Consider the following 26,997-nt stretch of genomic DNA (forward strand, 5'->3'; position numbering starts at 1 on the left):
TCTGGTGTTCTTCGTGATATTGCTGGAATATTGCTAAAACGGCGTAAAACCATACTCGCTCATTTTTCAGGCTAAGGCCACACGTCGCAGGCAAGGTGAAGGTCACTGTCTCCCTCTCGTTCTTGTCACAATCTTTCCAAAACATTATATGAATTTCAGGCTTCTGTTAAAAACACAAATGGACAACTAACAGCTTCATGTCTACACGCTAACCTCATATAACAAACCTGAATTCTCACAGACCAATGTAGACCAAATTTGCGATGCGTGATTGCCCTATACAATTATACACAGCATTCCATGTTCCTGCAGATGTCTTACAGAACAGTAATACATATAGACCACGTCGGTCGCCGGGAAATAATGATTCGCACATAATGACGTGTGACATTTGTGAGGGCTGACAATAATTAATATTGCATGGAATCCTTTCGGCGTCACAAAAAGCCGTATCCATTTTGTCGTATGTTTCCGTAACCTATTGACGTATCTTCGACCGGACGCGGTGTGGTCAAGGATGGACACGAAAAGTGTGACCGGTGCATGGTCAAGCCAACAGCACGCCTTTAACATCAATATGCAACACCCTCGAAGACCCGGGTTAGAACATTGGTGGTCAGGCTCGTTGACTTGGTTGACACGTGTCATCGTAATCGTATCCCGACTGGATTGTCTGGTCAAGACTCCATTATTCACCGACCGCCGTCATATAGCTGGAATATTGCTGAGTGCGGCGTAAAACAACACCAAAACACCCACACTCTCGGGTGGCCACGGATGTGTTATAACATTGGTGTGTGACATACTGTCGGGTGACCAACGGCATGTTATAACAATTGATACGACACCTCGTCTGGTCACCACGGGCATGTCTGAACATTAGATAAGACGTTTTGTCGGGTGTCCAAGAACATGGTTTAACACTTTTATATGCATATTTTGAGTATGACCACGGCCATGTTATAACATTTTTAAATGATACATTGGTGGGGATCACGTGCAGGACATACACATTGTCCGTTATAACAGATTGTGTCACACCGATGTATCATTTGAAGTATTATTTGACGATTTGACTTGGACAAGGGTGGCACCCTGGTAATCTAAGCGCTTTGACCATCCGCGGGTTAGAACCCTTACTCAATCCACGCCGAACCCTGATGGTAGGATTCTGCTACATGGAAGACTATCTGCATCACCCACGCCAACTAAACCCACTATACGTGAAACACCGACTACAACGATGTAAACCCAATGTTTGTTGTCGACAGGGTCAAGGTCATGTGCGCGACGGTTCGCGAAGATGTTCTTGACAAGTCGTGCACAGATAGCTCAGTTTGGATGGCTTTGCTGCAATTTGTTGCCAATTTTGGATATTATAAGATGTATGACGTATTTGAGGTAGTGCTTCATCCATCTCGCGCTTGTTCCCTAGAAGATCGATAACTGTGGGAAGTGACAGTGCCGTAATTATGGCTTCGATCAATGAAAGATGTGAAAGGATTCCCCAAAAGTAGCCAAGGCGCAGAAGAGGTCTCGTCTGAGCGAGAGGCGATATCAGTCGCTAATTACTGAAAATAACTAAATGCCTAAAGTCGTTCATTAGGCTTGGAACGAAAGCGAGGCTTCGCGCTTGCAGCAGACGACAGTGGTGAGGTTGCACATGATAATTTGACCGACTCCTGAGTTGAGAAGGGAAACGATTTCCTGCAGTTCTTCACCAGAGAGCGGACAAAGATTTCACATCACAGCCAGCACGTTAACGGAACAAGGTAAGTGCCGCTGTCAAATCCCATCTGATTTGTTTCTCCGGCAGTCGGATAGCTTGAAGACGGATGCGGAACCATCCCTCCCCGAAATAAAGCGGCAACACTCTTTTCGCCTAACTCTATCACCTGATGCACTACACGTGTGGATGCCCTGCTTTGAGGTGTTTTCTTGCTGTTTTTAGGTACACGGACAGATATAGAGATTTATTTATCAATGCACGTGTTATACACAAAATTAAAGCCAGCCCTTAACAGGATTCTTATAGAGATGAATGTGGGGAAGCGCTAATCTGAAACTTACCATCTTCGCGCTATAACGATGTGGTAGCACCGGAATGCCGCTGTCAAAACATGGCTGGTCGTTCAGAAGTCGGTCATTTTACAGGTTAGCTCACAATTTGTAATCAGTATTGTCACAGACTTTGCATCCTGCAATTGGAAGCCATATTAGAGGATCCGTTTTTCGAAAATACAAATATTTGGCTCATAGCGGAACCAGGCTATTATTCCTTGAGGCCATAGTGTTGCGTATAGAGGTCACGTGATAACCAGTGCGGCAGCCTCCCTATGTTGTTCCTCAACACACTTAACACTCCACCTAATAACAGGAAAATATTAAAAATAGCGAGGAGTTATTTCCTCAACAGTGGTGGAGCAATGATTATAGACTTGTCTAGGATACTCTGCAGATTAACCGGCCGTGTTCGTTGGATCGCTAGCGCAATGTTATACGTGTAAGATCATGTCGGGCTTTAGTCGTTTCTCGCGAAGATACCAGTGGTTTTACCGATATATTGTTCAAAGCGGCTTTAAACCAGACTCACTCACTAACCCACTCTTTTGTCTCTTGTCTACCTCTTCATAATCAGGGACGGTGGGGGATGCCTAGTGGTTAAAGCGTTCGCTCGTCACGCCGAAGACCCGGGTTTGATTCCCCAGATGGGTACAATGTGTGAAGTCCATATTTAGTGTGCCCCGCCGTGATATTGCTGGAATATTGCTAAAAGCGGTTTTAAACTAAACTCACTCACTCACTCTTCATAATCACTTTTGTTGTTAATACAGGTTTTGGTGGTGTAGCCTAGTAGGCAAAGCTTTCGCCCGTTACGCATTTTCGTGTTCGATTCCCCACAGGGCTGCAACGTGTGTAGCTTATTTCTTGTTTCCTCCGCCGTGAATATTGATAATAGCGGCGTAACACCCAACTCACTCACTCACTCACTTAATCTTAACATGGGCATGTACGTACCTCGGTAAATAGAGCCCTCCATCATCTGTATGGTGATCATGGTGGCTTCATGGAAATCAGAGTCGTGTCACTTTAGACGTCTACGAGCTCGACATCATTGTATGGGGACGATGTATGGACAGAGCACTCAGATACACAACATTGGGTGTTTTGTTACCCATTAACAACTCGATTTTTCTTCATATTTTTTTAGTCGAAATATCCAGATCGGACGTCACAACTCGCTATAAGATAAGGTGTCAATTGTCAATATGATGCCCAAGGTTGAGATAATATTTGTCTGCAATTATCACGCATTCGGCAGTATTACAGTCAGTAGCATTCAGTATTAAAGGCCCAGTGATTTGTATTCAGTATTAAAGGCCCAATGCTTTGTATTCATTATTAAAGGCCCAATGCTTTGTATTCAGTATTAAAGGCTCAATGCTTTGTATTCAGTATTAAAGGCCCAGTGATTTGTATTCTGTTTTAAAGGCCCAGTGATTTGTATTCTGTTTTAAAGGCCCAGTGATTTGTATTCAGTATTAAAGGCTCAATGCTTTGTATTCAGTATTAAAGGCCCAGTGATTTGTATTCTGTTTTAAAGGCCCAGTGATTTGTATTCAGTATTAAAGGCTCAATGCTTTGTATTCAGTATTAATGGCTTCGGCGTGAGTGATTTGTATTCAGTATTCAGTATTAAAGGCCCAATGCTTTGTACTCAGTATTGAAGGCCCAGTGTATTCTGTATTTTTAAAGGCCCAGTGATTTTGTATTCAGTATTAAAGGCTCAATGCTTTGTATTCAGTATTAAAGGCCCAGTGATTTGTATTCTGTTTTAAAGGCCCAGTGATTTGTATTCTGTTTTAAAGGCCCAGTGATTTGTATTCAGTATTAAAGGCGCAATGCTTTGTATTCAGTATTAAAGGCCCAGTGATTTGTATTCAGTATTAAAGGCTCAATGCTTTGTATTCAGTATTAATGGCCCAGTGATTTGTATTCAGTATTAAAGGCCCAATGATTTGTATTCAGTATTAAAGGCCCAATGATTTGTATTCAGTATTAAAGGCCCAGTGATTTGTATTCAGTATTAAAGGCCCAATGCTTTGTATTCAGTATTGAAGGCCCAGTGATTTGTATTCAGTATTAAAGGCCCAGTTATTTGTATTCAGTATTAAAGGCCCAGTCACCCACAGTACAATTTCAGAGCAGAATAATTTGTCACGTGAAAATGGATGTATGAATATTAAGAGAAGGTTTTGTATAAAAGCAACACAAGATCAGGTACAAGACTGGAGAGTGGATGTGATTAAAATACTTCGAATTTAGAACATTAATCAATGTCTGTTGACGTTTCTGCATTTAAATACGATTGAGTCTGAGATTGAGATTAAAAACCTAATATAAATATGCAATACATGAAATTCATCGTCAACACTAGAATTTTCCTACTTACAGCAGCCAACGTATTTAATAATAAAATTATAAATCACATACAAGTTATAAAGTAGACATGTTGTTAAAGGGTTCGCTCGTCACGATTCCCCACATGGGTACAATGTGTGAAGCCCTGTTCTGGTGTCCCCAGACGTTGTAAGTAATAGGAATGGCAAGTCTTTATAGATGATCAACTTCTTTATTGTACAATAGCAACGTTTCGGTATATACACATATACCATTTTCAAACATGAGGAAACGATATAGGCATCTAAACCGAAACGTCGACATTGTTCAATAAAGAAGATCCATAAAGACTTGTCATTCCCGCTGTGATATTGCTGGAATATTGCTAAAAGCGGAGTAAAATCAAACTCACTCACTCACTCACTATGAAGAACGGTTCAAAGTTCGCAAGATGCCCTGATTCAAGCAAGGTAATCAAGCTATATGACGTCAGCTTGTAAGTAATCGAGACTGGCAATAACCCAGTGATTGACATTAGGAATGACAATAAACAGTCGGTGCGCGGTGACACAATCAACTTTATCTGTGACGTCGTCTCTTACGGCCAACAGGGGCTACTAGGGTTTTGCTAGAAGGTGAGGTGAGGTAAGGTGAGGTGAGGTGAAATGGGGTTTAACGTCGCACTTAAGAATATTTCGCACATATGACGACGTGCATGCGTGTGTACATGTGGCTGCTTGAACTAGCCCAGACTTCAGCTGGTTTTATAGTGCTAGCTCACTGAGATACCATGACGCAGTGAAGCATGACTACCCCACTCAGACACATTATACTGACTCCGAGCCGACCAGTCCTTGTTGTACCCATTAATGCCGAGCGCCAGGCAGGTTTGTTGTAAGGACATCACGTATATGTATGTGTTTCTCATCGCCCGACCAATTGCATTTTGGCCGCCGAACCGAAAATTTAGGAAAGTTTCCTCTATTACCGTGGACTCGAATTCAGGATCTACCGAGCAACCCATGCTTGTCGTAAGAGGCGACTAACGGGATCGGGTGGTCAGGCTCGCTGACTGGGTTGACACATGTCATCGCATCCCAATTGCGTAGATCGATGTTCATGCTGTACCCTGGATTGTCTGGTCAAGATAGCTGGAATATTGCTGAGTGCGGCGTAAAACTAATCTCACTCACTCAGGACCTACCGACCGCTTATTCAGCTTCCTCCTAATGCGCCAGTGCTGGGAGGAAGACGTCTGGTAGAGTGAATGCGTGAGTGAGTTTAGTTTTACGCCGCTTTTAGCAATATTCCAACAATATCCAGACCAGAAATGCGCTTAACGCATTGTAACCATGTGGGGAATCGAACCCGGGTCTTCGGCGTGACGAGCAAACGCGTTAATCAATAGGCTACCCACCGTAGACTGAGTAAGTGAAACATCCCAAAGATAAGCGCTAGGTATTAACATTTCATGCGATGTTGACCTTTAGTTTGCCGTGTTTCGGTTCCTGTTGTTTCAGACTTGAATGTTAGTACTTTGTTGGTAAAATCCAGTTTCAATTTCAGCAGTCTATATACGTCTAGATCTAAGTCCCTTACAACTTCCTTATCATAATAGGTTTTGACAGCTTAGAATCATGCTGTGCTACTTCTAAACCGGCTTACAAACACACACTGACTTCAGTAAGCTGGTTCTGTTTGAAGCCCAGTTGCCTTACAGCTTGTCTCGCTGACCCACACGGATACCGCCCAGTGACTCGTGATGTTTTACAGCAAAACGGAATAACCGCTGACAGGCTAGGGTGATACCGACACCACACTGACGCCTGCAGCCACGACCATTATCTGTTATCGATGAGGAGGCGAATATATCTAGCGAGCATTAATGAATTAGGATAAGGATGCGAGTGACAGAGCGCCATCACACCGTTATCAGACAACCTGGACATTTTCCTGCAGAGATTTACCTGCACAGACAGCGACGGATCTGATCACAGACCGTTAAACCGTTGTCTACCTGAGTTTTTGCGTCAAGGTACGGGATAGGTAGGTACACTGATCCGAACCATCTTCGGTTTTCAAGGGTATTATATTTTCGTGAAAAATACCCTGGACTCACTATTGTTAACACTAACCGACATTTTCTCTCGCTTATGAATGTAATTTGGTCTGACTGACGGTTTGGTTTAATCAGAGACCATATTATAGATTATTAACTATAAACCGAACTGAAAAACTCAAACTGAACTACACGTGGTGGCGAATGGATCCTAAGTATAGATCATCACAGAGTGGAGATATTATGACCTTGATTATCGAGGATGGTAGGTAATGGAAAGGGTTTGTTTGCTTGAGACTATGTCGGTTGGCATACGCAGCTCTCTTTGCATGGCCCGTGTCAGACGCCAGTAATTTCCAGCTCACTAAACCTCCATAGCTATGAATTATAGTGCAGTTGTTATGTATACATATAACATATTTCACTAATTGTAGCCAGTTATAACTTTGCATCTGTCTTTGTAGCAAATGAAAGCATGCAGTGTTCGTCATAGGGAGACTCTACAAGATTTATATAGACTCCCTTGGGTACCCACACATTTAACCAGTCGTGGATAGATGGTGCCTTTATGGGAGCCAGGCCATTGTACGACAGAATAATATTTTAATATTTGGTATCTCAACCGAGGCTATCCTTGGCCTAACACGACGTCAGCTTTTGCATAACAATAAATGTAAGCAAACAAAAACATTTCCGTAAGAAATATCTGCTGAGGGTTATTCTACAGTTAACAGAAATGAGAATACACTTTGATTTGAAGACAAATTGAAACGTAAACAGTTATATAAAGTTTACGACTGCCGCCATATTGTATTCTGTCACGTGGTAGTCACGCATTATTTTCCCTTCCGCCGGACCATTTCTACGATGCTAAATTCCTTAATGAAGCAAGTCTAGATTTCCAAGAACAACATTATTTTCCCTTCTGTTCCGGCCGTTCTGCAATGCTAAATTCCTTGATGAGGTGAGGTGAAATTGGGTTTAACGTCGTTCTTGAGAATATTTCGCTCATATGACGACGTGCATGATGTGTATGTGTGGCTGCTTGTACTAGCTGGTTTTATAGTGCTAGCCCACTGAGATACCATGCCGCAGTGAAGTAGGAATATCCCACTCAGACACATTTTACTGACTCCGAGCCGACCAGTCCTTGTTGTACCCATTAATGCCGAGCGCCAGGCGGGACCAACAAGTACCATATTTTAACGTCTTTTGGTATGAGGCGGCCGGGGATGGAACCCGCGACCTTCCGCTCTCCGGGCGGACGCTCTAACCACTACACCACGGAGGGGGTCAATTCCTTGATGAAGCAATTCTAGATTTCTCCAGGTTCAGAATCTCCCATCTTAGTGGGGCTTCTTATCAATTTAGGGGCGGTGGGGGGTAGCCTAGTGGTTAAAGCGTACGCTCGTCACGCTGAAGACACGAGTTCGTTTCCCCACATGGGTACAATGTGTGAAGCCCATTTCTGGTGTCCCCCGCCATGATATTGCTGGAATATTGCCAAATGCGGCGTAAAACCATACTAACTCTTTTCAATTTAAATGAAACTATTTGTTTCTATCAATATTCTATATATATTCAGAGACTAAGCGTTAGTCTATCGATATCCGAGGTCCTGTTGGTCGAAGTCGAGCCGAGAGACCCGTAATAAATATAGGACCCCAAGCAATGTTCCAGCAGTTGGTATTCGGGAGAGATATGCATACAACCACGATGACCAACCTTAGAAGGAATAATTAAAGACATACGGAATAAAGTGAGTGAGTAAGGTTTTACGCCGCTTTTAGCAATATTCCAGCAATATCTCGGCCGGGGACACCAGAAATGGGATTCATAAATTGTACCCAGGTCTTCGGCGTGATGAGGGAACGCTTTAACCACTAGCAGTGTATGAAATAAGGCCCGTCCGACCCGAGACGGTCTTGATTTCTGACGGACGGTCTAAAATTTACAGCCAGCCAGCCAGCCCGGCCGATGGTCTGGTAAAAATTTGAGATGTTCCATGTATCTGTGTAAATTCACCATATTTGGTCTGGTAAAATCCATTTGGGGCTGGTAACATTTTGAAGTTACCAGCCCTGATGTCTGGCTGGAGTTTTGGCTTACTTCATACACTGCCACTAGGCTACCCCGCCGCCCCTATACGGAATAAAGACGCAGGCTTTCATGAACCAAGTTAGGCGGATAATTGTTTCCACTATGAACAATGACTCCGATCACAGTTTGACTGGGCGTGGGACAGGTCGTTCTAAGGTCATTGTGACGGCCATGAGTGTAATCGACAACTGGTTCCATGTGTGAACGACTCTGACGCAATATTTGTCACGAGTTTTCCCGCCTTACGGGACTGTTGTTTTCAGACAGACTGACACTTAGTCTCTGAAAATATATAATTTCAATAAAGAAGCAGCTGATTTGAAGCCAAGAGATTCAGGAAATTGCAATTAGCCTAACGAAAATCTAGACTTGCTTTACGAACAGTTTTGCATAACAGAAAGGATTGAGTGGGAGGGAAACAAATGGTCGAGGGACTGCGAGACAGTCTAGTTTGCAGTAACACATAATTATATAATTAAAACATTGATAATTTCATATTAATTATTTACAGGTACATGAAAAGAGAAGAAATATTTAACTTTACATTATTATATTACTTCCCAAAACTATGAATGCTCCCTCTATCCAATATGGCGCGTAGCAGACAGCTTTGTGCAATATGGAGATCTATGACAAAAGATAAGTATGTTTTCATTTTTTCTGATCAAAATTGACACTGAAACTACATATTATAAGTGGCAAAAGAGCTCGAGCACAATCATACATAAGCTGAAGTTTTGGAAACTTAAAACAATATAAACTCTAAGTGATTGTTCCCCAACTTCGTGACTCAAGGGCAAGTAAGGGAGATAATCCAGATTTGTCTATCGCAAGGGAGCAGTCATTTTATTCCAGTAAACATCACTAATCCGCACATTTATTGTTTAATAGTAAGAAACAACATTTATTATTGCAATTCAGTAAATGTTTCGTCTAATTCGATTTTAAAATGTCGGATAAAACATTTTCAATAGGTTTTCTTTAGAAAATACCATTTTAGCATAATTAAGTTCTGAAGTTTAGGTTTTCAGAAAGTTGATCAAAATAAACTAAACTTATGTTCATGACAACTGTTAGTAGAAATTGAATAGTCATGGAGACACAATAATCTTTACTTACAGGTCCTATGACAATTATGATACAAATGACAGGTTGCGATATTGAATTTGGACTTCATGCTAAACGTCATACTGACATATATCCATGAGCATTAATCATGCACAACCCACTTTCTAAAGATAAGTGCGAAAACGCTACATGTTGTATATGCTTTGAAAACCAGATTTCTCGGATTAAAATGGAAACTGTAATACATTTTACTCCGATTTTACAAAAACAAGGCTGAAATTGAAACATGGTAACAACTTACTTGCAATCTGAGATGAATACACACAAACGTGAACATCAGCAATGATTGAAATGATGGTCATAGTGACAACCCTACAAATCTGATTGTCGCACATTTTTTAAACAATGGTTGTTCTGATTGTATGAACCACCACATGCGACCACATCAGTACCAGGTGTAGCCATCTATCCCTCTTATATCATCTGCCAGTCTCCTCCCCATACTGGCAATCAAGTATTGTATTATTAGCAGCTGATTCTTCTGCCATTCCTCATGCAGTGCCTGTCTCAATTCTTCATTTTGAGCAGGATGGGCGAACTGCATCTAAGACAGGCCAAAAGATATTCAATTGGGATTGTATCGGGGCTTCGTGCGGACATGGAAATGTCTCAGTATCATTGTTCTCTAGAAAGGCGATGAAGGCTCGAGACAACCTAGCGCTGTCATCCACGAATATCTGACCATTGGCAAGGTTGTGCAAAATGTGGCACCATGGCTGTATCCAGTACTTCCTGTCGATAACACTGACCATTGTGTGCCGCAGGTACTGTAATGAAATCCGACTTCCAGCCACACCCACACACAATCAGTGCGCCACCACAATGGTACAGCTGCATTGACCATCTCCTTGTGATACAACGTCTGCATACGCGACAACGGCCGTCGGTAACGTGTAGAAGATAGCTACTTTCATGAGAACAATGAACCCTACACGATATTTTCTCAAGTTGCATTTTTGTTAGAGTTTGTACCACACCAAACGTTTCTGTTTGTGCCTATCTTTAAGCAAGGGACGTCTGATCGGACAACGTACCCTCAGACCAGACCAGCAGCCCCCCTTCTGATGGTATAGATGGAGTTCCTGAGACACTACCACTCTCCATTGCATTGCTGGACGAACTTGGACCCTGTCATCATGGTCATTGGACATCCGGACTTGGACTCGTGCTTTCTGTTAAGTGGACTAATAACAATGTGTTTAATGTTACATTTAGCACTGATGTTGCGACCGGACCTCCCTGCGTCATGCATGCCAATACCTTGCCATCATGTATTTCCGGAAAGTCTTCGCCTTTCCATGTCAAGAAAAGTTACTTTTCAGTACTGTCTTTTATATCAGTTCAGGGAGTTGTAGAGCAGTTTTGAAATTTATACTCCACTTTGCTTGGCACCTTCTCAGCATGTGAGGGGCGGTGGGGTAACCTAATGATTAAAGCGTTCGCTCGTCACGCCGAAGATCCGGGTTCGATTCCCCACATGGGCACAATGTGTGAAGCCCATTTCTGGTGTCCCTCGCCGTGATACTGCTGGAATATTGCTACAAGCGGCGTACAACCGAACTCACTCACTCACTCAGCATGTGAACAAGGACCCGTATTGAAAGAGCAGTTTGAGACCTCTACAAAGGAACGTCTTGTAGACAGAGCAAAGCCTAATGACAGTGTTTTATTGGGTACTGTTTTAACTTTGATTGGCAACTACTGACTGAGTTTGGTTTTACGCCGCTTTTAGCAATATTCCAGCAACATCACGGAGGGGGACACCAGAAATGGGCTTCACACATTGTACCCATGTGGGGATTCGAACCCGCTAGGCTACCCCACTGCCCCGATTGGCAACTAAAATACAGGGTTGTAAAGGAGGGTAAAGAACAACTGGACACAATGAAGATTGACATTGGTGTGCATTAGGTGTCACATTGTAGATTGCGACGTTAAGGAGCAAACAAAGCCTTCTGTGCAAGCGCACAATACATACAAATATTTTACGCGCCTCCGTATCCTAAAATGTTCGCTATGCATCAGTTAATAAATGTGCACAATTTTATGCTTTTATCTTTGCATACACATTTTATCTGTGTATCCGCTCCACTGCAATAAGCTAAGACTGAACCTCACCCATGTCTAACATCAGTTAGCTGGCCCTAGCTAGTGTACCTAGTAGCCATTGTCCGACTTAACGAGCTGATAATTTGTTGACAGACTCCACAGGCAGCCAGTGCTGGTAATATGATGTAGTTATATAACCGAACCATTGAAATAGATGCTAATTTCTGCCAATATGGAAATAATTCATATACCTATGACCGATCGTTTAGAAGGGTAAGAAATGTAGGCCAAATCTAAACCTGGCCATACACGATTTCAAGGGTATTTAAACATGTGTCATAAATGAACAGCATTTACAGTTATTTCAGACGTCATAAACACAAGACAGCAATATGTACACACCTTTGTCACATGTGTTCATAGTCTCCCAAACGATCTATTATTTCATGACTTGCCAAACAAATGGAAATTTAGCGGCCAAATGACACATACATTTTCAACGTTGGTCATACGGGCCTCGGATGATACGTTTGTTTCCTCACATGGTTAAAGTTTGGAAATACTGTTACTTTTTTGTGGTGAGATTGTGCTTGTGTTTGTTCTTTTTGATAATGTGTTGTGCAGACACTTCGTCAACACTCTATGATACATCTGTTGGAGTGAAGAGACGATAGAGATACTTAGAACAAATTGAGCTCATGTCAACTTGATATTTACCTCGCTTTTAATTTTATTTTATTTACGCGGCAACGTGCATGTACGTGCGCTGTTAGTCTGTCGTACAGACCCTGAAGCAAATATATCAAAGAAAGCCCACACAAGTCTAGAAAATGTGGCAAGTCTAGATTTCCTCAGCTTCTGAAAATGAAGAAAGTCTCAGGGCTCCTTTTCATTATATTTTATATTTTTTTACTATGAACTTTTTTCAGTAAAATATGTTCATTTCAGAGACTAGTTGTTAGTCTAGTTCGCTGTGTGCGGCTTAGACTGTCATACAGACCCTGAAACAAATATATCCAAGAAAGCCTATGGAAGTTATTATTTTATTTTATTATTATTTATTCTGTAAAATATGTTTATTTCAGAGACTAGATGTTAGTAAGGACTTTTGTCGATTTCAAAGTACTGGCATTGTCATGTATTACGTCACAGTTTCAGCCACAGTATAGTGACTCCGACCAGACCTTGTTTAGTCCATTTAAAGCGACACGTCAGTCATTGAAGCAACAAGTTTTATATTTAATGTGATGATCGAACCTCAACCCTGTCATTGTGACGTGTTTTCAAGGGTTGAGCTGGGCGAAATGAAAATCTAATCATTAATTAATCATGGCCTAAAACGGAGGTACCCAGACAAAATGAAAGGCCATTTCCATTAGCTCATTAAATCATGCATTACGTTGCTGATCCCACATGCTGCTGTCGAGGAGGCAGGATGTAGCTGTGCGGAACACGGGAGTAACATGTCACGTGTCTATCTCACATTAACGTCCTTTGTTCCAGATTACCGCTGAGTGGAAGCGAACGACACACAGCGACAACCACTAATTACTCGGTGACGTCAGGAACAGCGTGTGGATGAAAAACAAGAAACTGTTATTTTCTTCCTTTCTTCAAACATGTCCTGCTAGTATGTGTGTTCTGAATGTATGATGTAAGACAAGAAAGACCATTTCTTGTGGCGGGGCTATGCGATGCTGGGACCACTGATTCGGCTAGGATCCACTCGGTATTTGACGTAGTCTTGCTTCAAGATGACGACTAAATATTTCTGTATGACGAACTCGCGGCGTCTGACGTTACGTCGGACAGCGTCCGTCCTCGTTACATTCTGCTTCCTGTGCGTGCTGCTTCACTCATGGCTGACTCAGGTACGTCACACGGTACTTCATAGGGTACGTCACAGTGTATTCATAGGGTACGTCATAAGTGTTGTAACATTGAAGTTATATGTTATTTAAGCCCTAACTATTTATATAATACTGTAAGTTACAACATTGTGACACTCTGTTACACTATATAGACGTTTGTTACACTGCTGCAATGTTTTTCCATGCAAGAGACGCTTTTGTACTGTTGTTTGTTTATCTAGGACACAGTGTTGCACTATGTACAGAAAATGCAACACACTGTGGCGCAATGTATGTTTGTTAATGCAGGACATAGTCGTAATCTGAAATGTCAAATGTGACACACGCTAAGTGAGTGAAACGTGCCATTACGACTATCAACAAGCTGAAATTATCACTCGGTCAACGACCAACGCGTGTAAGCGATGGTGGAGTACACAATGACATGTTCTGCTGTTGGAGTTTCCTGTGACAGCTGGGGCGGTGGGGTAGCCTAATGGTTAAAGCGTTGGCTCGTCACGCCGAAGACCCGGGTTCGAATCCCCACATGGGTACAATGTGTGAAGCCCATTTCTGGTGTCCCCCCGCCGTGATGTTGCTGGAGTATTGCTAAAAGCGGCGTAAAACCAAACTCAGTCAGTCAGTCCTGTAACAGCTTATCTGCACAATCTCACTTCATTTATATAGGGTCGAATTCGGTCAGTAACGATTGTTAAAATCGTCAAACATGCCGATTTGTTTGTTTGTTTCCTGATTAACGACGCACCCAGCAATATTCCAGCTATAATGGCGGCGATTTGTAAATAATCGAGTCTGGACCAAACAATTCAGTGATCAACATCATGAGCATCGATCTACGCGATTGGGATACGATGGCGTGTGTCAACCAAGTCAGCGAGCCTGACCACCCGATCCCGTTAGTCGCCTCTTACGAGCATGGGTAACTGAAGGTCAATTCTAACCCGGATCTTCACGGGTCTCAAACATGCTGAATGCTTAACGCTTGTGCAAAACTGCTGAACATGTGTTAGGGACATTCTTAGCGTCCAGGTGGGTTATAGAATATATCCATTTAAAATATGTATGTCTTCATGTTTGAACCGAACCTTTCCTTCTAGGCAGAGTGAGTGAGTGAGTGGGTGAGAGTTGTTAAATGCTCTATATCCGTATCCGGTCGGCCTTTATATAATCAAGTCAAATAACTAGTCGATATCAGGAGCATCCACGACAAACCGTCAGCCACGACGCTAGGCCCGATGGCCCTTTCCACTTAAGTCGCGCCGTATGATCAAGTTTGGTTAGTTTGGACCAGTCCGACCCCCGTGAGTGTTCAAAATGGTCCGTCGTCCGTCCGAGAGGACTTTAGAGGTACCCGCTACCCTCCCCTGCCAGACCCAAGATTACCCTTGGGGAACAGTGTTGGACTACATTCACAGGGTGGAAGCGCTGTCAACACGAAATGTGGAGTTGCCCCAAAAGCAACTCCATTTCCTCGCCGGACAGTGAAAGAAGGACACGTGGCGCTAGAGTTATGGTAAGTTTTCCTTCGCATTTTCATTATTTTGCAAGTATATCAGGTTTTGCCATTTGGCAGAAGGATCTAGAAACTTAGAGATCTTTCTGTAATAGCTTGACACACTCTACATTTATTACAATTGAGCGTTAGGCGAGGGCACCCTCTTGAGTGTCGAAAGAAAATGATCGTTTCAACACGAAATATGACATCCTCATCAGCAGACACGCCTTTTTTTGCTGTCAGTTCTTAGAAATAGAGATTTTAGGTCTTCATTCACAGTTTAGGCTTTAATGCATCGGCAATTTTTCAGTTATCGTCGAAAAATCAAACTGTACATTTTACAGGGAGTTGTTTTGAAACTGTCCATTGCTTTGAATGTTTACGTTGAAGTATGATGTAGTTGCATGGATTGTAGAGCAGCAACTGTTGAAATCCCACAGTTTTTTATACCCTTTTCCACAGACTTGGCAATGGAAACGGTAGTTGTTGTGAAGGATCCCCTTAACGTGCAGTTTGAGGCCACTTGAGACTTGTAGAACTTGCCGCAGATGTGGCAGCGGTCAAACCGAAACATGAATCTCATGAACCAATTCGGACAATGACCTACTTTCCAGCCGATCTGAATTTTCTCGTGTGAAAGTGAAAAGAGACACTACAGACAGCTACGGTTACACTAAATTCCAATTCCTTGTTTCATAAGAAATTCGTATTTACAAATGAACTTTAATAAAATCGTATTTCTATATTTTATGTCTAGGTTTAGGCAGCATGACGTTAACTAAGACGTCACAGACTGCCCCTGTTTCACGAGGTCGTAAAAATGTTTCATAATTTATCTGGCTCACTGGTTACATCTGTTATGTGTTCTTTGCGCGTATTAAGTGTATTTTGGTAACGCACAATGTGATTGATATAATATCAAGTCCGTACAAGACCGCCAAACGTTTCTCGCAGGTGAACCTCGTTTTGAGATTTCCACGATTTCCAGATTTCCGTTTGTCAGAGCACGTTGTACGACAGAGTACGGATTAGAAGGAGAGTAGTGTCCAATATACAAGTGATTAGATGTATCAAATTAATGATACTGATTAATATTTATACATCCAGTTGAATGAGTTGGTCTCAAAATTCTGAACTGGTTATTGTACTAAGTTGTGCAACAGGACGGACCTAAGTCAGCAGGAAACGAGACTATTGTGAAGTCAATGTTTTGACTCGGTCTCCATCCTGTTTCTTCGTTTTTTCCGGTTTGCTTGACAACACACGACTGGTATTGAAGGATATATGCGACTCGTCCAGTGGTTCAACTTCGAAATTCATTTCCTGAAACCTTAAACATATCAAACTAATGCATTTATTAACCACAGACTATGTCTACCCCCTTTGTCTGCAAAGCGTATTCATGGTGGTTTGAAAGTGTATTTTGAAGTGTCAAAAGTGTACAATCTTATTTTATAAGAAAGAAAATTTGACACATTCCTGAATTCCAGAATGGTGTTTATCAATCAAGTTCAACATAGTTTTGGCTGTCTTCGTAAGGAGGTCTGCAAATAAGATCGGCAAGTTCATTTTCTCATTAAATTGTGTCATTTGGATTTCTCCTTTATTTTTTTTTACAACTGCTATTGACTTGTCCATATCGCTGTTGGTGCCACCGGTGGGAACAAAGGAAGTCATTATTGTATTTGATTTCGCACATTCAACATCGGTTAGATGTCCCTTGGTTTTCAGATGCTTAGTGATGTGCTTTACCCGAATGTGCAATGCTAATATCTGAATGATAGTATGAACAATGTACATACTTTGGAATAACCTGGTCTTGGTTACTCCTGGGGTAGATGTATATTTGTATATTTGTTAATACACTTCTGATCGTACATGATTTTGTAAATGTTTGAATCCTATGGCCCATATGAGCCCGATGAACGCTCCGCCATGATGCCACTGGTTGGGAAGCAATCGGATAAGATGGGTAGAAACCGGATTAATAGGACGATAAAGACCGGAAAAATCAGCAAATGAGATTACTGTGTATTTTCACGACATCTACCGAAGTACTTGATCTATATCTATCATCAATGAACATACATTACGGTCACGATTTTGAATAAATTAATTTTCGGTTGTACGCGCGAAAGTGACTTGAAAGGGAGGTCACTCTTGTTTAGTTTCGTTTTCATGTCGTGTTTCCTTTACGCTGGCAAGTAAAGCTGAAGTGAAACGAATGCATGTTTTTTTAAAACAAATTAATATGTGTTTTTATAGGTTTGCATCCAGTAAATCCCAGACATGGTACAAACTGGAGTGAGGGTGTACAATCGTACTTGAAGATAAAAAATTGTAATACATACGCCAGGTAGGCAGTATCTCGAGAATAACGTTTGATGACATGACGGTTAAAACTATAAACTGTGAACTCCTGGACAGTAAACTCGCAACGCAATGGACAGTTTGTTTGCTAAACGTGAACAACTCCATATAAAATGTACACATTGATTTTTCGACGATCGTTGAAAAACTACTGACGCATTGAAGCCTAAACTGAGAATGAAGACCTAAAATCACTATATCTAAGAATTGACAGCAAAAAAAACGTGTGTCTGCTGATGAGGATGTCATATTTCGTGTTGAAACGATCATTTTCCGCGATCTTGTTCCGATACTCAGGAGGGTGCCCTTGCTTAACGCGCAATTGCAATAAATATGGAGGGTGTCAAGCAATTACAGAAAGATCTGTAACTTTCTAGATCCTTCTGCCAAATGGCAAAACCTGATATACTTGCAAAATAATGAAAATGCGAGGAAAAACCTACCTTTACTCATGCGTCACGTGTCTTTCTTTCACTGTCCAGCGAGGAAATGGAGTTGCTTTTGGGGCAACTCCACATTTCATGCAGACAGCGCTTCCACCCTGTGACATTGTTTATGTTTTCTTCTTCCAGGGCGGTGTTCCGGTTGAGCTGCAACCGGATATGAATTGGCATCTGAATACCCGGATCACCTTACCTCGTGCAAATCACTCCGCCCTACTCAAAGTAGCCAATCAAAAGACGTACATCCTGTCCGCCGTCATTCCTGCTGACCAATCAGATCCTGCTAACCCAGTTGTTGTCGTGAATGCCTTCGACGGAAGTAACGCCAGGCTCGTCTGCTGTGTTTTGGAAGATGGCCGGAAGTTACATGTCACCTGGGCTTCTACGCTGAGACAGTTTCACCACTATATGTACTTGAGTACTTTGACCGAACTCTTCTACACAGCCCCATATCCAGCACGGCAAATATCCTGCCCTCTAGTTTCACCACCAGATGGCGCCACCCACGTATCGTTGTCATCAAGCACGTGCAGCACGGACCCAGACCAGTACCAGACTATTGTGCACGCGGCAGAACGTGCAGGGCAGCTGGCAGTGTGTGGGAAGATCGCCTACAGCCACACCCTGAAGCCAGAACGTCTTGTGGAGTGGTTCGAGTTCCAGAGAATCATGGGGGTAGACATGGTGTTGATATTCACTCTGGATGTTACTCGCGATGTGCAGATGGTGTTGGATTTCTATGTCAAGCAGGGACTGCTGACTATAGTGCCGTACCAACTTCCAGGTGAGTTATACCAGGTGATATTGGAGACTGTAAGCCTGTAAGTCTCGCTTCGCTACTTCCGGTACTAAGCAGGTTTCCGGTTCCCTTGGAGCGCGCCAACTTGCGATATGCGAGACGGGACCCAGCTTACTTCCGGTACCAGATTTCCGGTGACACGCGTATATTCAAGAACCAGTTCTGGTTCCAAATTACGCGACCGCCAAATATGCCTTTACTAGACTGAACCAAGTGTACAACCATGCGTGGCTGTCACAGCTGCTGACAGTCGTAATAGATGGCTACTTTGGGGATGGTTAGATCGGAAATGTGTTATTCCTGCAAGGGTTATCGGTTCCTTACTGTCAACTGACAACCATGAGACCATTCGAAAAGGTATAAAACGTTGTTTGTCACCCGAAGTACTAAGGTCTCGCGAAGTACTAACGGACCCTATGGTGTCGCCCTCTGCTCACTGCACGCCTTATCCCACAAGGAGGCTTAATTACATTTGTACCTAATTTATATTTCAGTGTTGCCTCTACACATATTTCCAACCGGTAGTTTTGACACTGGTATTGTAAACAAAAAGGCTATTCTCCCCCAACCCTTCGCTCTCTCTGCCTCTGTGTGTGTGTGTGTGTGTGTGTGTGTGTGTGTGCGTATTATAGAATCACGTGTTCCTTTATAAGTCAAGTATTTCCTTATTGCTCGATGACTTCCTTTAAGGCTACTGCAGATTTGTGTAACATTTAACTGCCTCCCAATCTATCATTTCACTGACCTAGATAAAGCTCATTTTGAAGCCATAATACATTATAGTTCCTTACTGCAATGATTGAGATTATATCGTATTTGGGCCAATACGCCATCCTCGGCATTGTTGGATAATTGCCTCTTTTGAGCACAGTATCACGATGGAGTGTAGGGCCAAGGTTAATTGTGTTGCTTAATAACAGATATTGTTCTGCTTATCAACTGTTATTTATTCATGAACCATTATTAGTGAAATATAATTATATTCGTACTGAACCAGACATGGCTAAAATAGGTGTGTCTCCTGTTTTGTTGTGTTCTCTAACGTGTCCGTTTTGTTGTGTCCTCTAAAGTGTCTGTTTTGTAGTGTTCTCTAACGTGTCCGTTTTGTTGTGTCCTCTAAAGTGTCTGTTTTGTTGTGTTCTCTAACGTGTCCGTTTTGTTGTGTTCTCTAACGTGTCCGTTTTGTTGTGTCCTCTAAAGTGTCTGTTTTGTTGTGTTCTCTAACGTGTCTGTTTTGTTGTGTCCTCTAAAGTGTCTGTTTTGTTGTGTTCTCTAACGTGTCCGTTTCGTTGTGTCCTCTAAAGTGTCTGTTTTGTTGTGTGTGTCTTCTAACGTGTCCGTGTTGTTGTGTCCTCTAACGTGTCCGTTTTGTTGTGTCCTCTAACGTATCTGTTGTGTTGTGTTCTCCTAACGTGTCCGTTGTGTTGTGTTCTCTAAAGTGTCTGTTTTGTTGTTTCTCTAACGTGTCCTTTTTTTCTTTTTGTTGTGTTCTCTAACGTGTCTGTTCTGTTGTGTTCTCTAAAGTGTATCCTGTTGTATCTGTCATTTATAGGCGATCAAGAGTTAGGTAGGATGTTCCGAATCGTTACTATAGGAATCGATATTTTACAGACATTCCTCAGTGTTTTTAAGAAAGAAAAGCTGTTTCGATACATAAATGAATTCTCTCCATCATTTTGACTGCAAGAAGTCGTACCCTAGACGCCATTCGGGATATGGTCAAACCAATGGCTGGCGTAGTGACCATTTGACGAAACATTGTACCAAGGTCGGGACAGACTCTAAATTTAACCATAAACTTTTGTTAAAGGAAGGTAAAAGATGTCTTACAAAAGGAATGACTGAATCGTTACCCACGGGAAGGAATTCAAGGGATATTTGGGAATTCAGAGTTATCTTTCCTTGGTAATCATAGTATTTTCATTCCATGCCCGTTTGCGGACAGAAAAGCCGTGGCCACGAGAGGGGTACGAGACGCCATCCGGCATAAATGATAGTTACGTGCATAAAATACGTCCAAAAAGTATAGAATTTTCATGTATCTTCTGAAACAAATAATGAAACTACAACAGAGGTTTTGCTGTATAGCGTACTAAGGACGTGGACTTGAGTTATGGATTTTGCAGTGGCGAGTCGACTTGTTGGATGTAATAATCCCAGAAGACTTCTGAAAACCTAGCAAACGAGGGCAAACGTCGAGATTTAAACTACCGAGTTCTTGTAAATAAGGACAGTTTCCGTGTCATTATAACAGCCTTCTTTATATTGGATTGTTTTTTGTATAACGACGAACGAGGCAGTTTTCCAGCTATATGGGGGCGGTCTGTAAACAACTGTGTCAGGACCAGACCAGTGATTGACATCATGAGCATCGATCTACGAAATTGGGAACCGATGACATGTGTCAACCAAGTCAGCGAGTCTGACCAGCCGATCCCGTTAGTCGTCTCATAGGACAAGCATGGGTTGCTGAAGACCAATTCTAACCCGGATCTTCACGGGTGGAGACAAGCATGGGTTGGATCTTCACTAATATACTGTTCAACGCGATGTGAAACAATACTCACAATCTCACATCTTTCTCAAACTACTCTGACATAGATTCATGAGACAAGCTTTTTGTATGCTTTTGTTAGCTTTTTAACCCGGCAAAACTCCATCTCATGTCATCTGTACTGTGGTTGCATTAAATAAAAAAGTTACTCACAGCTACTGACAAATATGCTTTATTTCAGAACTCCCTGTCAAAACAGCATCCTGACGCAGGCGCATACTACTTCTATCAACAGTTTCACATCACTGACTGGGATCCGTCTCATCCTAATAATACACTGACGACGATGCGCTTCCTACAGACAGATCCCCCCCGATGGGAGTCGCAGAAATTTGTCTACATTCCTGACCGTACAAGCTACGGTCGTACGCACGAAGTGTTCGTAAAGTCAGAGTACACAACGTACGTGTGATAGGATGAGTACTAACAAGCAACTTCCGGTTACAGATATACTTGCTAATTTCTAACGCTTGCAAACATTGGAATAAGTGGGAGGTATTGGACATTTAGCGTAGTACTTAGTATGGCGTATGTGCGTGCGTGTATGCGGACTATTTCCCTGGTGTTGTAGTGCTAACCCACAGACACCATGGTGCAGTTTATTGTGGCTACACAAGGTACACGACTAAGACCGAACCTTGTTTTAGTCCAGTTAATGCCGCGGACGAGACGGGGTAACATGTTCCATCTTTCAAAGTATATCACGCGGACAGAGATCAAATCTGGGCACCGGTGTGTCCACTTCACAACTGAGGCAGTCTGACAGACATCATTCACAACCTACCACTGAATTCAGTGTCACCACTGGGTACTTTGTGCCGTGTCTGACTCGATCACCAATAGCTGATCAACTCTGGTACCTTCTAGAATGACTTTTGTCCTGAATACGCGTTCGCCCTGTTATTTGCCTTAGTATATTAGGGTCATACACAAAGCGTCCCTAAGCCCAACACACTCGGGTTATTTTGTTCATATCCATTGGTCATATTGATTCTCGGTCATATTAATTCTTAACTTCAGGATATGGCTGGAATAATGCCGATGTGACGTAAAACTCAACTCAACAACTTAACTTCAGGAGAGCAGCTTGTTTAGTTTGCTGCTGGAATAGTGTACTCTCTGACCAATAATGGTAGTCATTAATTTTCTGGCATTGAAAGTATCTTTCTTCACTGGCGGTGGGTTAGTCAAGTGCTTGCTCGTCACGTCCAATGGCCCGGTTTGATTCCCCACTTACGTACGTGTGGCGCCAGTTTCTGCTTTACCAAATGTAATATTGCTAAAATATTGCTGAAACTGGCGTAAACCTCACTCGTCCATGTTGATCTTTAGATGTATAATACCGGTTTGTCTTCTTCCAGATACGTCATTCCACCGGATGTAGCCATAATACATCACTTCCGGTCATGCCCAGATAGTTGGTATGACTGCCAAACGCGAAAAAGGATTGTAGACACAGACACACTACGCTACCAGGAACTGTTGGGTGTCAGAGTTAGGACTGTCCTGGAGAAACTTCAGAGTAGGTGATTTCACTCCAGCTAATGACATCGCGAAAACCGTCCGATGATTGTGTACCCGGGTTTGATACCAGGAGAGACAGGGATTGTCGCTTGTTGCGAAAAGACATTCACCTACCTAACTGCGCAGGACGAAACAGCAACAGAGAACCAGTGAAAAGAAAACATTCGCCACCATTCGGCTTGTCCCGGAATGACACGAGTTGTCACAAAATAGGAGACCGGATCAGGCCGATGTGTGCGGAGTGAACTGGTGACAAACGAATGCATCTCGTACAAGTAGCCCGGCCATGTTGTTTCAAGACCATTATTTTTACCTAACCGACCACAAATTACTTCATAATGTTCCCAGAATTTGAGAAGCGGAAGTGGGCTGCAGGGAATTATTGGCTACGAACATTACCGCCTTATCATCTCGACCCGTTCATCGCCCAACACACCAAGAACCATTACGCTGAGCTGCTGCTGTTCTGTTTAATGTATTACTTTTTATATAGTAATGGTTTATGAAATCGTTATTAGGTGTAATAACCTATGACCTTGACACCGTGCGCCAGAACGAGGCACAGCTACTGCCGTGACGTCATATATTTGTTTATGTTGAAGAATGTTTCAACTTGGCCCTCTACCTGATAGCTAGCCAGGCGACAGCTCCTTGTCTCTGTTCACCATGGCTCGTCTGTACTTGTTTGTCCTAGTTTTGGGAATGCAGAGCTCCAGATGAGATTTAGCTCAAGTTGGTACTGTACCCACTGTATTTTTTTGGAGTGGGTATTATGAATGTTGAGTGGGTATTTCATTTTCCATTACCCACAGCTTTCAAATATGTGCATATTTCGGTCATTTTACTCACCTAAGTATTATGTCATTGAGTAAGTTTACTAAGCAGGTATGTTCTGCCTTATGTCATACCTAATCAAAACCAACTTAAATATATTGGAAATGATTTCATAAAACAAATCACTCATCCTATACTGACAGTACAACACTAGTCCTATACTATCAGTACAACTTGATAGCAATCGATGTCTTTTTCATTACGCAAGCGATTTTTATAAATATATTCCGTACGCATTTGTTTTAAACTTTTTGCGTATGTAACATTTTAAATGCGTAATTGGTACGCAACAATTATTTTTCAATGCGTAATTGGAAATTTTCCATGCGTATTTTACCCGGATACGCAGCTTATCTGGGCCTCTGCGGAATGGAAATGCAGAGTATTTTCAAACTAAATGTTAGCACTGTTTCCATGAAGGTTACAATAGTACGGTGGCATACAAGGACAATGTTTATTTATTTATTTTTACTTTTGTTGTTTTACACCGTTCTCAGCAATATTAATAATAATAATAATAATAATAGGCCATTTATATAGCGCCTTTCCACGTCACAGGGATATGCTCAAAGCGCTTCCTGAACTCAAGTTAAAACTATATACAGCTGGCAGGTACGGATGATTGGAAGTCACTTGTAGCGGAGAAATAGATGAGTCTTTAGTCGTGTTTTAAATGTACTTAGGGAAGGAGATGATTTTAACTCGATTGGGAGAGAGTTCCACAGAGAAGCTGCTGCATATGAAAAGGTTCTTGAGCCAAATGATTTGAGATTGTAGCTCGGGACAGCAAGTAACAGTTGTTGTGATGAGCGCAGAGTTCTTTCTGGAGAGTAATGTGTCAGAAGGTCTTGAAGGTAGGAAGGTCCTGAGTTGTAGAAAGACTGATAGGTGAGGCAGAGAATCTTGAAATCAATCCTTTCACGAATACGGAGCCAGTGTAGAGAGTTTAGAATGGGAGAGATGTGACAGCCAGGACTGGTGAGAGTGATGATGCGTGCAGCTTTGTTCTGGATTTTCTGAAGACGATGGAGTTGAGACGAAGAGATGCCAAACAGTAAACTGTTGCAGTAATCCAGGCGGGATAAAATCAGTGTCCGCACAAGGGTGGCAGTGGCTTCTTTTGTTAGGACTTTGCGCATTCCAGCTGTAAGGCGGCGTTCTGTAAATAATCAAGCCTGAACCAGGCAATCCAGTGATCATGCAAACCGAACTACGTAATTGGAACATTGAAGTGACTGTGTATTAGACATTTTCATTTTTAGACTTTATTTTTTGAAATCATGAAAGAAGACTCCAAAATTCCGAAACATTAATAAAGGAACTGTGTGACATGAAACGCAGAGTTAACGACACATATCAGATATGACTGAATATTGATAAAATATCTTGAAAACCAGTCGCGACACACAGATTGTGTCCATTGAACGTCAGAAACCCAGACGAGTGTCAGAGAAGATATGAAAAAACTAAATTAATGTTTACAGAAAAATGTAAACGGCGGTGAAAATAGTCCCGATTGTGATTCTTTTATAATAGTATAATAAGGGTTAGGGAAAACGTGATACTATGATACAGGTTGAAATGAACGTTATTAAAACTGTGATAGAGCCGGTTGTTACGACTGCGGTGAGACATTTGTGTGTGTGAGAAACAGTGCCGTGTCAGGTGTGTGTGTGTGTGTGTGTGTGTGTGTGTGTGTGTGTGCAGTTTCGACTTGAGGGTGGGGAGCGCTACCGTATCGGTATTACATAGGAAGTTGCATGTTGTCTTCCAGAAATGCGATACTTTAACCACTTGCCTAAATCCTACGAATGAGGGGGGATGGTGAACGTAACCACCACATGACGTTTACTCACGTTGTCAAGTAATCATGGTAACCGAGGGCGCCTACATTTTCAGTATTAGTTATGTTCAACAAGAATAGAACACCGGCAGTATTACGTGTAAAGCAACCAGTTTCTGCCCATCTATTTGCATGTTATTCCAGTATAGGCCATTTTATTGGCGCTTGGACCGCGTTTGATTTAAATATCACGCCAACTGTCACTCGAATCAGTTTCTCCGAAAAGATACCTCTGTGCATGAAGATCTCGGGACATGGGTATCACGTGATCGTCCGAAGCAGCCAATCGGCATCAATGCGTGTACTGTCATAAAGAATGCACGAAGCATCTGATAGACAACAATCTGATTTCTGGATCTCGAGAATGAACTATGAAGCGACAAGTTCCGAAAGTAGAAAACAGCAGCACCATTATGTCTTGTGTGGTTTCTGTGAGAAATGGCATGCAGTTTTTGAATCGAAGGGGTGAACCAATGAAGAAAAATGGTGTTTTTGAAGCTGAAAGTTGATCGGAGTCAAACTGGGTTGGATTAACCGGACTGACAGTTAGCCAGTCAGTGCAGGAGTATCCGTAGGCGTGAAACATGGGGTTTTATGAGAGTTGGTTTTGTCATCAGGGTCCAAACGTTATTTTCAAAAGACTGAGTCGGACCTCTGGACTATGTTTCATCTTGTTTATAAGGAACTTGTTCCGGAGAATTCCATATTTTTGTAATATACATCGGTTCCAGTGTGGTGCGAGCTATTGTCCATGTATGCTCGGTCAATACATGGCGTCCTGTAGGATGTTCAGTGTTAAGATTGTGGTCTTCGTACTCGGCTCTATATTTTAAGTCAGAATTTTACCCAATCAACTGATATATTTTGAGAGGATTCCATGCGAGGAAGAAAGCCTTGAGTGGATATTTTGAGTTACAAGGGAGCGAGGAAAGAGATGTGAAAAAAACCCATTACAATTTATGAAGTCTTTCGGTTTGTGGGAAAATGGCAAGTCCATGCCCTTTGTAATAAAGTGATACATGTCATTATACGTTCATTATTTCTTTTCAATCCGCTTCTGAAAAAGAAGCCGAGGTTTAGTGTGCAAAAGCATTGGTTGCCTTCCTGCTGCGAGTGTTATTCAGGGGAGATAGCTCTCCATGTGCTGTAAAGCAAGAGTTACACAGGGGAAAAATACTTTATTCTTCCACGAAAGAAGACAGTGATGAATATTGCCTTTTGGGTTTTTTCTATCAAAGCGAGTGTAAGAAATTGTTTGGACAGCGTAAGGTGAAATTAAGTTTTCTTTCCACTTCAATAGAGATGAACCACATTCTTTTCCAGTGGCTGCTTGTATTAGTGCCAACCTCTGCCATCTTTACAGTGCAATTGGAACTGTCAGTCTTTATTAAAACCAGTTCGTTTGCTCTCTGCGTTAAGATGTACCTTATCATATCACATGCGTCACAAATAATGTCCACTTTCAATAATATTAATAATAAATTTCGAGTTGAGCAAAATAGATTCAGAGCGGTACAAATATGCCTT

The 26,997-nt window shown here is 42.1% G+C and overlaps 1 protein-coding gene across 1 annotated transcript; it reads left to right on the plus strand.

Moving 5' to 3' along the window:
• The first annotated feature begins 1,439 nt into the window (after positions 1-1,439).
• LOC124264243 lies at positions 1,440-20,395 on the plus strand. The gene is made up of 4 exons (XM_046698979.1): positions 1,440-1,772; positions 13,241-13,608; positions 18,046-18,700; positions 20,268-20,395. The coding sequence occupies exons 2-4, from the start codon at positions 13,492-13,494 to the stop codon at positions 20,393-20,395; spliced, it is 900 nt and encodes a 299-aa protein (XP_046554935.1). The 5' UTR covers positions 1,440-1,772; positions 13,241-13,491.
• The last annotated feature ends 6,602 nt before the right edge of the window (positions 20,396-26,997 follow it).

This window comes from Haliotis rubra, unplaced genomic scaffold (genome assembly GCF_003918875.1).
Source record: "Haliotis rubra isolate DU_JTF1 unplaced genomic scaffold, ASM391887v1 Scf916, whole genome shotgun sequence".
Lineage (NCBI taxonomy): Eukaryota > Metazoa > Mollusca > Gastropoda > Lepetellida > Haliotidae > Haliotis > Haliotis rubra.